At 48.9% G+C, this 13,505-nt stretch overlaps 1 protein-coding gene and 1 long non-coding RNA gene across 2 annotated transcripts in view; one reads left to right on the forward strand and one right to left on the reverse strand.

Annotated features, from left to right (window-relative positions):
- RASGRP4 (RAS guanyl releasing protein 4) overlaps window positions 1-13,505 on the reverse strand; it is a 39,789-nt gene that overhangs the window by 11,932 nt on the left and 14,352 nt on the right. Inside the window, exons 6-9 of the mRNA XM_053397768.1 lie at window positions 12,456-12,609; window positions 5,173-5,346; window positions 4,324-4,440; window positions 2,495-2,770 (exon numbers count right to left, since the gene is read on the reverse strand). Of these exons, the coding sequence (XP_053253743.1) occupies window positions 2,495-2,770; window positions 4,324-4,440; window positions 5,173-5,346; window positions 12,456-12,609 (721 nt within the window). The remainder of the gene's footprint in view (window positions 1-2,494; window positions 2,771-4,323; window positions 4,441-5,172; window positions 5,347-12,455; window positions 12,610-13,505) is intronic.
- Window positions 2,854-13,098, forward strand: LOC128418257 (uncharacterized). Its single transcript, XR_008331685.1, has 2 exons — window positions 2,854-3,673; window positions 12,431-13,098. It is a non-coding gene; the product is annotated as an uncharacterized LOC128418257 (long non-coding RNA).

A 13,505-nucleotide genomic window follows, 5' to 3' on the forward strand; every position in this document is an offset into this window, starting at 1 on the left:
TATTCATGTTTTATACTGTATTTTATGCTGTTTTTTGTTGCATCAATTTTTCAAATCTGTTGTTAGCTGCCCTGAGCCCCGTTTTCTGAACTGGGAAGGGTGGGGTATAAATAAAAATTTATTATTATTATTAATAATAATAATATCCTCGCTGTTTCTTGTGGATAGACAGCTTCCTGTACCCTCCACTCATTCTCTGGTGTCTGTACAAGGTTCTCGGAAGAATCGCCGCACCACCGTTCTGACACAACTCCCCATTACGTCCCCACGCATAACTGCTTAGGGTTGCCATGTTTCAAAAAGTGAAAATCCAAACACAAAAGTTGTCGAGCTTTTTCTTTGGCTGAGTTGCTGAGCTGCTTGAAGGAAATTTGCAAGTGAAACAACACTTCCGATATGGACATTTTAAAGTGAAATATCTGCCTGGATCTCAGCTATGCCTGGGAAATCCCAGACGTATGGCAGCCCTACAGCTACTCCTTGTAGGGCAGTTTCCGAATAAACTATTATCCCATCTGGGCCCAGGCAACTGGCTAGTTCATCCCTGTTGTCTTTCCAGCGCCGACTGAAATGTCATTTTGTATATTGTAATTTTAGGCTATGACCTGCCCTGAGATCTATGAGTGAAGGATGGTATAATAATAATAATAATAATAATAATAATAATAATAATAATAATAATAATAATAAAATAACAGTAACAATACTGAAGCCCTCCTTCTTCCAACAAGCCTTTTAAAATAGGTATCTTTCCCGGTCTGCATCCATTTTGGATGCTTTCACTGATCCACCGCTTGCTGGCCAGGTCTCCCTTGGAAGGAGGGGCAGAATATAAAATTTAAACAATTTAAGGTGCTAATTTTCACGGCTAAAATGGCCGCTGTTTCTTTGATGCTTAAAAAAGCTGGGTCAGCATGAGTCAGCGGCCTGCACCGGATTGTATATATAGAGTGAGAAATGTTAGTTGGGTTGGTTGGTTGGTTAGTGAAAGCTGGTAGTGTTGATGTGTGTACAGTTGGTCAGTCGCTTTTGCAGAAAGACTTTTAAGAATAAAAGCAGAAAATACTCTGCAAGGATACTTTTCTTGTGGACTCTTTTATGCCGACAAGGGTCCGAGGACCAGGCTGAGGCAACAAAGGGAGGTCAGAACCCTTTCTTTTTTTACAGACACTGACACTAATCCCCCCCCCGCCCTGCTCCCTGGTCCAGTTGCTAAGCAGCACAGAAGTCGGTGGTTGCTAGGCGACGCAATTGCATGTGGAGCCAGAGGAGGCTACGTGAGGGCAGCTTGTTTACTAGGCCGCGGAGAGGCCTGCTGCTAGGCCCCACAGCTGCAACCGGCGTGGCTCAATTTCCCCACAGTCATGGCTGCTAGGCAACCCAGAGGTTGTGGTCACTGAGTCACACGTGAACGTACTCCGAGGGCCACGCACGGCACAGCGCCGGTGGCAGGCAGGTCGCTAGGCAACCGCACCACTTCCTGCCTCCGGCTGCGGTTGCTAGGCGACGGTTGCCGTCATGGCATTCTGCCTTCTCGTCCTAACTGATGCAACGTGGTGGCCCATTGATCCGACCACAACAGGATCAAACCCTTAACCTTGGCATTATCAGAACGATGCTCTAACCAATTGAGCTAATGGACCCCCCCAAAAAAGAATATTGGGAGACGTAGTTTAAGGGTGCCGAGCTATCTATCCTGCCTCACAGAGTTCCCTGGAAATAGGAATTGATTGGAAAAATGGAAACAAGAAGAACTACCGATGAAAGAAGAATGGAAGATGAAACTGATGGACTATGCAGAGCTAGATAAACCAACAGGAAGGATTCGAAACCTGCGGGACCAAATATTCTCAGAAGACTGGAGTAAATGTACGAACTATTTGAAAAGTAATTGTAATGAAGAGATGACGCTAGTAGGATTGCAATAAGTTTTGTAAGGAGGATTATTTGAAATACTGCAAAAAAGACTAGTTAATGATAAATAAGAGTAATAGGAAAATTAGGAAATGCAGAATAAGTGATAAAAACGGAAAATCACCAGAGGAGCTGATGGAAGTCGAAAACATTGTATAAGATAATAAATTATGTTATATGAATGTTGGAAATGGTATGTTAAAAAAACTAATAAAAATATTATATATAAAAAAAGGAAATAGGGATCGATTGTGGAACCACTTTGGGAATTATAGCTCAGGGTGGGGGGAATTAGCAGCGTCTCCTAACAACTCTCGGCACCCTTAAACTACAGTTCCCAGGATTCTCTGGGGGGAGCCACAACTGTTAAAGAGGCACAAGAGTGCTTTAAATGCATAGGGTGGATGCAACCCGATCCATTCAAGTCGGTGGCTGCATTAGCTACGGCGGGGGGCATTTTGTCCCATCCTAGCGGGGGCTGCACGAGCATCCCTGGACGTCTGGCACACACGTACATATGCGCCCAACCCCACAGTTTCTATTTCCTCCTCCTCACGACTTAGGTTATCCCTTTTTTTACCGTGAGTAGGTGCACCAGATCTTTGTTGGCTTCGAACGGAGGGCTGGCTTGTTGCAGAACCCGGAGTTCCCTCGCCGGCTCGTACAAACTCTGCAGCTTGCTTAAGTTGAGCCGCCCGCCATCCACGTGGTCGGGCATGGCCTCGTGCAACGTCACCAGGTCCTTGAGGTGGACGCCGACGATGGGGATCTTGAAGCCATCACAATCGGCATAAACCCGTCGGTATGTTCTGTAGTTGCCACACGAGGAGAGCAATACTGTCATCTCGGACAGCGTCTGGGGGCAAGAAGGAAGCAACATTAAAGAGGATGTTGTGGTCAGAGGGTAAGGGCAGGGTCAGCCCAAAAGGCTTTTCCACCCAAGGCGGATGGCAAAATAGTGCCTTCACCATTCAGTGTACGAACCAGACCGGCAGGGGAATCTTACTTCAACACTGGCAATGTGCCTGCCACCACACCTGAGGACAACCAGCTATCTTAGCAGGTGCAGATCTCATGGCACACACCTCTGTCTGCTCTCTCGGGGCCAGCCCTACCATTGGGCAGTGTGATGGCCTGGGAATCTGATTCAGAAGCTGAACCTGAGGAGTCCCAGCCTGCACAGGAGTCCCCGCCTCCAGGGCTGGCTGAGCCGGGGCAGGGGCTTGAATCTGAAGGGTCTGCACCTGTGCCGGATCCTCAGGAGCAGACACCAGATGAATCCACTCTGGCTCCGGAGGTGGTTGAGGACCCATTGCCTGCAGGTGCGCCTCTCCCAGCCCTGCCAGGGGAAGGTGAAGCTGCACCTGGGTCCAGTAACCCTCCAGCCTCTCCTGAGCTGCAGAGGCTCAGGGCAGAGAGGTGGAGGGAACTGGGTTCTCTCAGGAGGACTGCTCGCCTTAAGGCCAGGAGAGGCGGGTCACCTGTGGGCCGGGGCTGCCCCTGGCCTCAGAGAAGATAAAGGTCAGTCAGCCCAGTCCCAGGTTGCGGGAGCAACGTCGTTGGAAACCTGTTCCTGCCAGCACCCTGACCTGCTCCTCCGGAGTTCCTGACCACGCCCGGCTCCTTGCCTTGGACCCCGCTTCACCCTTGACAGACAGCCTCCAGACCCTTGACCCAGGACCGGACTCAGACCACGCCGCACAGTAACCCCCCCACTCCGGGGCCAGCACAGGCAGCCACGCCAGGCAGAAGATTTCGGGTAACACGAAAGGAAAGCAAATAGGCCACAACCACACCATACCTTTAAAGAGCTAAGATACCACTTTACCTGTCGTGGCTCCACCCAAAAGAGTCCTGGGAGCACTCAACAACTCTCAGCACCGTAAACAAACTCTAGTCCCCAGGACTGTTTGTGGAGAAGCCATGTCTGTTAAAAGTGGTTTCAGGGCGCTTAAAACGTTTGGTGAGAACATTTTTCAATTATCTAGTGGACGTTTAGTTTGCAATTATTTTATTTCACTGTCAGAGAAGGGAAGAAGTGTTTTCGGAACTTACTGCCGCGTGTGACAAAATGACTGGGCTGGGGGCGGGGATAACGCATCATTCGCTGCTTCGCCTCGGGCAGCAAAACACCCTGGGCCAGTGCTGCGCTCTTCTTCCCTTGTGCTGCCAGAGGTGGACACTTTGCTCTGCCTAATGGTAGAGCCGGCCCTTGCTGAGAGAACTGCTCCCATTTCCTCCTGCCTCTTCTGGTAGATTTTGAAAGTGCTATTTTGGCTGCCGAACCCGAGGGCTTCCACACTTGGAAGGAAACAGCGCCTGACTCCCTCTCTAACATACCTCCCCACTCCTGTTCCCAAGGCTAAATTATTCCCTCTCTTCTCCACACACCCCCAACAAAGTTCCTACCTTAGTGATCTCAGAAGGCAGAAGCGCGTGGGTGTCTTTGAGGCGGGCAATGGCGCTGTGGCAAAGCCCCCCCACAATGGCCATGAGGGTGCTGAAGTTCTGCAGTTGTCTTAACTTCTGCAAGTAGCAGAGGAAAAAACAGAGGAATGAGAGGAGGGGCAGGAAGAATCACCAGCATGTCATGGGAGCCATCTTTTAAAAATACAAACGCACGTCTCCTCGTCCCCCAACCTTCATTTGTCAGGATTTAAAACTCTCCCAGGGACGCGGGTGGCGCTGTGGGTTAAATCACAGAGCCTAGGACTTGCCAATCAGAAGGTCGGCGGTTCGAATCCCCGCGACGGGGTGAACTCCCGTTGCTCGGTCCCTGCTCCTGCCAACCTAGCGGTTCGAAAGCACGTCAAAGTGCAAGTAGATAAATAGGTACCGCTCTGGCGGGAAGGTAAACGGCGTTTCCGTGTGCTGCTCTGGTTCACCAGAAGCGGCTTAGTCATGCTGGCCACATGACCTGGAAGCTGTACGCCGGCTCCCTCGGCCAGTAAAGTGAGATGAGCGCTGCAACCCCAGAGTTGGCCGCGACTGCACCTAATGGTCAGGGGTCTCTTTACCTTTAAAACTCTCCCACTAAGCCACGTTGGATCACTTGGTACGATGATCAAAGAGGGAGGCTGTGCTCTGAACATGCTCAGAGGAACTTTCTCCTCTATCCAGCAAGTACATGGGTAGAGATGGTCCTCTCCGATGCACTGCATAAGGGACGTGAGCTCTGCACAGGGTTTTGCACTCCTTCAGCTCCCCTTTCTGCTGTCACCTCCTTCTTCCAGCAAAGCAGGCAGCGAACTTGCTTACCAGAGTCACACGGATGAATTTGGTGAATACTTCCGCCCTCTGCTGGGGCGTGGGTCGGTTGAGGACCATGACCTGCACCCACTGGGAGATGCTGTTGCACAAGGCGATGGCCCGCTCCAGGGCTGGACTGCCCCGCACTGACCCCCGCAGCACGTAATTCTGGAAATCCAAGTACTGCCCAACACATAACAGGAAGAAAGGTTTTTTAATTATTATTTTACTAGATCTTACTAGATTATTTTACTAGATTTACTAAATCTTACTAGAAGAAATATTGTCTATCTAAATCAGGAATGGCCAAATCTGTTCTGTCCCCCGATTTTCCAGTCTTCAGTTCTCTGCATTTTCACATCAGTTTGACATTTTTTTAAAAATGCCGAAAACTCACCAGCATTTTGGCGTGAAGATCTGATGTGCAAATGTTTGCATGCAATAATGCCTAAAAAATGTGTGCATTTTCCCAGCATGATTTTCCTAAAATAATTCATTCTTTCAGAGCATTTTTAGGGACGACTAACCCTAAATGCAGTCAATGCATTGCTGTACGTGTTACTTGACTGCAGAAATTCAGAGAAGCGCGAATTGCAAAAGAAAGGAACTCCCAAGGGTCATCTAGTCTAACCTCTTGCAATGCAGGAATCTCCCCAAAGCATCCATGGCAGTGTTATGGTAAAATCTGGGTGCGAGGCTGCTCTGCCACCCAGCTCATCGGACTAAGTAAGTCCGCGGGTCCCTGTGGAAGAAAATGAGCTCAGCCAGACAGGAGCAAACTGCAGAAGATCCAAGTTTATTGCGCAACAGGTTCAAGGCAAGATTGAACAGCGAGAAAGGGGTGACATGAACTTTTGAAACTCCCCCCATGTCCCAGAATACAGTGCAAAATACATCCCAGTTACATCATGAATACATTAAGGAGAGGTTGGGTTACACCGGATTAACATATGGAGGAGGGAGGGGGGAATATGCAGAGCTGGAGATATGCACAGATAAGCGCTTCCTGAGTGCCGGTGATGGGAAGACAATGGTCCATGTATGCATAGTCTGCCACCTGGCATTGCCCGGAGGAAAGGCTTGGCAGAGCACCTTACTTGAGGGATTATGGAGGACAGGGGAGGTGTCATAGAGTCCTAGAGAAACTGAGCAAATTGGCACGTTGATTTTCTATGGATTTTATAGATTTTAGTCCCTTTTGACATTGACAATTGGGAATAAATGGATATATTGTAGCGAAGAAGAAGGTGAAGAAGACATGCCCCCCCTTCCGTAACAGCAGGTAGCCATCAAGCCTCCAAGGAAGGGGAGCCCACCAGCTCCCGAGGGAATCGGGTCCACTTTCAGACCGCTCTTACTGCCAGAAATTTCTTCCTATGTTTGGTTTGCCTTCGAATGAGAACTCAGGCAAATTCTCCCCATCTCTCGTCTAAATGCAGGGATCCCTTTTCATCAGTGGCGCATCGGGGAATTAGGCAAAGGGGATGGCCACACCACCCTGTGAGATAGACCGTCTCAGAGGCTTCTGCGAATTTGTCTAATAAGCCATCGCTACATCTTGTGGGTAGCGAATTCTCTTAGCTAATGATACATGATGTACTTCCTTTGGTTTTCCCCGGTAAGCGAAATCAAGTGGGGGAAAGAGATGTCTTCTGAGAAGCACGTTGTTAGCGATCTGTCACAGGGCAGACCCTCTTAAGGGGTTTCAAGGGGGACTTACTAGCTCCTGCCGCTTCTCTTCCTGTTGCACCTGGGTTGGTGCCTCTCTGTACAAGACCCTCAACCAGACAGTTTTCAAAACTGCAGGGACCTGAGAGCTGTACCCTCAAGTCCCACTTCTGGGAACGGATTAGATCTACAGACCACAATTCCCTCCTTAGAGATATGCAAGATCAATGAGATATATTATATTTGTGGTGGTATTATTATTATTATTATTATTATTATTATTATTATTATTATTGACGCGGGTGGCGCTGTGGGTAAAAGCCTCAGCGCCTAGGGCTTGCCGATCGAAAGGTTGGCGGTTCGAATCCCCGCGGCGGGGTGCGCTCCCGTTGCTCGGTCCCAGCGCCTGCCAACCTAGCAGTTCGAAAGCACCCCCGGGTGCAAGTAGATAAATAGGGACCGCTTACTAGCGGGAAGGTAAACGGCGTTTCCGTGTGCGGCTCTGGCTCGCCAGAGCAGCGATGTCACGCTGGCCACATGACCCAGAAGTGTCTTCGGACAGCGCTGGCCCCCGGCCTCTTGAGTGAGATGGGCGCACAACCCTAGAGTCTGTCAAGACTGGCCCGTATGGGCAGGGGTACCTTTACCTTTACTATTATTATTATTATTATTATTATTACTACTACTATTATGCTGCCCATCTGACTGGATTGCCCCAGCCACTCTGGGCAGCTTCCAACAAACTATAAAACCACAGTAAAACATCAAATATCGAAAACCTCCCTGCCGCCTTATGCCTTCTAAAAGTCAGATACAGTGGTACCTCGGGTTAAGAACTTAATTCGTTCCAGAGGTCCGTTGTTAACCTGAAACTGTTCTTAACCTGAGGTACCACTTTAGCTAATGAGGCCTATCACTGCCGCTGCGCAATTTCTGTTCTCATCCTGAAGCAAAGTTCTTAACCTGAGGTACTATTTCTGGGTTAGCGGAGTCTGTAACCTGAAGCGTCTGTAACCCGAGGTACCACTGTAGTTGTTTATTTCCTTGACATCTGACGGGAGGGCGTTCCACAGGGCGGGCGCCACCACCAAGAAGACCCTCTGCCTGGTTACCTGTAACCTCACTTCTCTTAGGGAGGGAACTGCCAGAAGGCCTTCGGAGCTGGACCTCAGTGTCCAGGCTGAACAATAGGGGTGGAGATGCTCCTTCAGGTATACAGGGCCGAGGCCGCTTAGGGCTTTAAAGGTCAACACCAACACTTTAAAATTGTGCTCAGAAACATGCTGGAAGCCAGTGTAGATCTTTTACACAAGCATGACCTGCTGCCTTAACAGTTGAGGTTGACCATAGCGATCAAGGAAAGTCACCTGGTGCCATGGAAGAAGTACCACTGCCGCTGCGCAATTTCTGTTCTCATCCTGAAGCAAAGTTCTTAACCTGAGGTACTATTTCTGGGTTAGCGGAGTCTGTAACCTGAAGCGTCTGTAACCCGAGGTACCACTGTAGTTGTTTATTTCCTTGACATCTGACGGGAGGGCGTTCCACAGGGCGGGCGCCACCACCAAGAAGACCCTCTGCCTGGTTACCTGTAACCTCACTTCTCTTAGGGAGGGAACTGCCAGAAGGCCTTCGGAGCTGGACCTCAGTGTCCAGGCTGAACAATAGGGGTGGAGATGCTCCTTCAGGTATACAGGGCCGAGGCCGCTTAGGGCTTTAAAGGTCAACACCAACACTTTAAAATTGTGCTCAGAAACATGCTGGAAGCCAGTGTAGATCTTTTACACAAGCATGACCTGCTGCCTTAACAGTTGAGGTTGACCATAGCGATCAAGGAAAGTCACCTGGTGCCATGGAAGAAGTACCTGCCTCCTTTGAAGGGTAGGACTGAAATTCTAAATGCACCTCTAAATGCATCTAAATGCACTGTTTAGGAAAATGTTTTAGAATGCTTTTTAAAATGTGGGTGTGTTTTTTTCATGCTAGGGATACGTCTGCCACCCTGGGTTCCATTTGCGAGGAGGGATGGGGGCAGAAACGGAACAAAGAAATATGTCATTATTTTATCTTCCCCCAGACCAGTGGCGGAATTCAACCCCCAACACCCAAAGAGGTAGAAAGATTAGAGTAAGGCAAACCCCAGCTTCTGGTCTGATAGAGAATCTCGCACAATCTCTTGCTAGAGATCTCTACGTGTCTGTCTGCATGTGAGCAAAGCACAGCCCATCAGGTGTTCAATGCCTTTGCAGACAAGCCTGGGACAGAGGGGAGGCCATTTCACGAGGTTTGACTTCGCTGCAATCGGAGATGTGTAATTTGGTGTGGGATCTCTGTTGCAGAAACCCCAAAAGGCCACTAACAGAAAGGTGACCAAGCAAGGATGGACAGGGGGTGGTGGAGGAAGGGAACTTCACTGAAACATCCACTGTAGCATTTTAATTTCTGTTTTAACAGCCCTGGCTGCCTGCAGTTGCCAATACAGTGGTGCCTCGCAAGATGAACGCCTCGCAAAACGAAAAACTCACAAGACGAAAGAGTTTTCCGTTTTTGAGTCGTTCCGCAAGACGAATTTCCCTATGGGCTTGCTTTGCAAGAAGAAAGCCCATAGGGAAATTTCCGGCGACCTCTTTTAAATGCTGGCGGTGGGGAGCAAAGCCTTTCGCCCCCCTCCGGCCTTCAGAAGAGGTCCAGGAAGGCCGGCGGGGGCCGAAAGGCTTTGCTCCCCACCGCCAGCATTTTAAAAGCGGTCCGGGACAGCGGAGAAATCTCCGCTGTCCTGGGGGCTTTTAAAATGCTGGCGGTCGGGAGGAAAGCCCTCCTGTCCCCGGAGCTTGCGGGGTGGGAGGTGGCGAGAAGGGCTTTTCTTCCCACCGCCAGCCTTCAGAACAGCCTTCTGAAGGCTGGCGGTGGGAAGAAAAGCCCTTGTCCCCCGTCCCCCCAGCCTTCAGAAGAGGTCGGGGGACAGACTGTCCCCGGACCTGGTCTGAAGGCGGTTTCCATAGGAACGCATTGATTGATTTTCAATGCATTCCTATGGGAAACCGTGCTTCGCAAGACGAAAAACTCGCAAGAAGAAAAAACTTGCGGAACAAATTAATTTCGTCTTGCGAGGCACCACTGTACAGTGGACGCTCGGGTTGCGAAAGTGATCCGTGCAGGATGCACGTTCGCAATCCACGTCTGCGCACGCTTGGGTTGCAATTCAGCCCTTCTGCGCATGTGCGACCACCGAAACCCGGAACTATATCGTTCCGGTACTTCCAAGTTTTAGCGGTCTGCAACCCGAAAAAACGCAACCTGAAGCATCTGTAACCCGAGGTATGACTGTATAAAGACCGCCGTACAGCCACATTCACACGTTGCATTTAAAGCACTGTGATACCACTTTAAAGAGTCGTGGCTGCTGCCAAAGGATTCTGGGAGCTGTAGTTTCTTAAGGGCACTTAACTCATGGTGATCTGCACTGATCATTGTAATAATAATAATAATAATAATAATAATAATAATAATAATAATTATTATTTACACCCTGCCCATCTGGCTGGGTTTCCCCAGTCACTCTGGGCAGCTTCCAACAGAACACTAAAATACAATAACCTATTAAACATTAAAAGCTTCCCTAAACAGGGCTGCCTTCAGATGTCTTCTAAAAGTTTGGTAGTTATTTTTCTCTTTGACATCTGGTGGGAGGGTGTTCCACAGGGCAGGTGCCACCACCGAGAAGGCCCTCTGCCTGGTTCCCTGTAACTTGGCTTCTCGCAGCTAGGGAACCGCCAGAAGGCCCTCGGAGCTTGACCTCAGTGTCCAGGCAGAATGATGTAATTGCCCCGAGGGCCTTCTGGCGGTTCCCTCCCTGCAAGAAGTGAAATTAGTGTTTCATCTTAGGAGGAGGTGTGGCTGTGTGACTATTTTGAAGGGGGACCCTGCACTTCTGCATCTGCTACTACCCTACTGGTCCCAGGGTTGGGGGCGACGGGAGTCCACAATATCTGGAGGGCAGCTGCTTGGGGAAGGCGAAGGCTCTTTCTAAAGGTCTGTGCAGCTGCCTCTCAGGCTCCTGGGAATCTGATCCCTCCCCCGGTGGCAGCCAGTAAACAGATAAACAAGAGGAGTTCTTACCAGGTAATTTATTCCATAGATCACAGAGAGAGACAAAGAAAGGCAGCCTCCCTAAAATAATGGCGTTGCTCAGAATAAAGTCCAACCCCCTCCGTCTCGCCTATTGTACGTCACCCTTGCACCGGCTGATCTGAGATTTCTGCCTCTGAGCCTTCTGTTCTCCTACTTTCAATGCCCACCTGGTCCTGGGAGGGGGGGGGTTCAGGAATGCTTTTCAAAGACACCGAATCTGTCAGCTGTCTCTCTCCTGGTTTTTCCTCTTCTTCCTCTCCCAATATTTCCCAGCTTCTCCCCTCTGCAGCCTCTGAACTATGACCTTCTGCAAACCGCTGTTCTAAGTCTATACTGTCCCTTCTGTTCTTGGGAAGGTTCAAGAGAAGGGGGGGCACCATTCCTCCTCCAGCCCTTGACACGACCATCTCTGCAACAATTTCTAATCTGGGAATATAAGGGAAATTCTTTGATCCCGGTCACTGAGAGGTCATAGTTGCCCATCAGTTGAGCAGCGTGATGTACCCAGTTTTTAAGGGGTAATCCATTTGAGAGCTCAATCAGGCATTTTTTTTGGTAGCTTAGTGTTGTCCATCTGTTGAACTCTAAACCAGATTTTTAGCACCTGTAATGACAAGGTCCCCTGACCAGAACCCCTCTGACATGATTTTATATCTCCTCGCAGACACAGATAAGTATGTGACCTGTCGTGTAGCACTCTTTGCAACTGCTGCTAGGAACATTAGCGCAAATTATATAGCCAAGGTAGCCACCAACTGTAAAGGAGATGTATTTGTTTGACCCTATCTACATCAAGCTATATTCTATCTTTATCATCAAACTCTGAATATAATTGCACATTATATTAATTAACATTTTTTAATTTATCAGTGGCCATGTGATAATTTTAGCTTGTAAATTTTATTGTTTAATGTCTTAACTTGTATATTAAGGTACTTTTATAGCTCCGTTTAGAGTAGGTAATGTCTTGATAATATAAATGTTTTAAGTTTTTTGTATTAATCCAGTATAAGGTAAAGGGACCCCTGACCATTAGGTCCAGTCGTGACCGACTCTGGGGTTGCGGTGCTCTTCTCGCTTTATTGGCCGAGGGAGCCGGTGTACAGCTTCTGGGTCATGTGGCCAGCATGACTAAGCCGCTTCTGGCGAACCAGAGCAGCGCACGGAAACACCGTTTGCCTTCCCGCCGGAGCGGTACCTATTTATCTACTTGCACTTTGACGTGCTTTCAAACTGCTAGGTTGGCAGGAGCAGGGACCGAGCAACGGGAGCTCACCCCATTGCGGGGATTCGAACTGCCAACCTTCTGATCGGCAAGTCCTAGGCTCTGTGGTTTATCCCACAGCGCCACCTGTGTCCCTATTAATCCAGTATACTTTCTTCTAATTGTTGAATGATTCTGTGTACTTTGCGGCAGCCTTTGGCTATATGCAGTAAAACTGACTGAATTTCTAATCTTCCACCATTGCAGAAGCTGAGTGTCAGCTGATCCCTACCGAGAGACGGCAGAATGCCTTGAACTCCAGGTAACTGAGGTGGTTGGCCAACTCTCCTGCGTCGAGGTGATCAAAAAGCAGGGACACTTTCCTCTTCTTGCCGCAGCCGGGGCTGCTTTGGCAGCTGAGGGATCGGGTCCACGTCCGGGTCATCCTGAAGAAGGAAGCAAGGCCAGAACGCCAAGTCAGATGCTGAATACTTTGCATGCTTCGAGGTAGTAAAGGTAAAGGACCCCATGACAGTTAAATCTAGTAGAATTTGATTATGGGTTGCAGAACTCATCTCCACTTTCAGGCCGAAGGAGCCAGCGTTTGTCCACAGGTAGCTTTTCCGGGTCATGACTAAACCATTTCTGGCACAACGGAACACCGTGACGGAAACCAGAGCGCACGGAAACGCCGTTTACCTTCCTGCTGCAGTGGTACCTATTTATCTACTTGCCCTGGTGTGCTTTCGAACTGCCAGGCTGGCAGGAGCAGGGACAGAGCGACGGGAGCTCACCCCGTCGTGGGGATTCGAACCGCCGACCTTGCGACTGGCAAGCCCAAGAGGCTCGGTGGTTTGGACCACAGCGCCACCCGCGTTCATGGTTAGCTGAACCCTTGACTGGAAACGCAGATTGGTCTGAGGAGCGTGGTAAATTACTCACAGTGGAGATGTGGAAGACAGGTGGGAGCGGGAGATTGGGAAAATGGACTGCTGGGGTCCATTTGCTGTTCTGGGATGGGAGGAGATTCTTAAAAAAAACAACGAGGGGCAGGGCAGGATGGGAGATGCACTTTCTTTCTTTCTTTCTTTTATTGACTTAAGAAAATTATACAGACAGCAAAATGAAGAAGCCTAAATTAACATTGCCTTCTACCGATAAGAAACAATAATAACTATTACAATAATGAAAATACTAAAAATACATTTACTTCCCCATTTGAACTTCTACTGTGGTTATAATATATTACTATTCTATAAGAATCTATTATCGTATATCCTTTGCTGTCCCATATATTACCGTATTTTTCGCTCTATATTACTGCTCATATATTACAATAAAA

This window comes from Podarcis raffonei, chromosome 8, assembly GCF_027172205.1.
Source record: "Podarcis raffonei isolate rPodRaf1 chromosome 8, rPodRaf1.pri, whole genome shotgun sequence".
Lineage (NCBI taxonomy): Eukaryota > Metazoa > Chordata > Lepidosauria > Squamata > Lacertidae > Podarcis > Podarcis raffonei.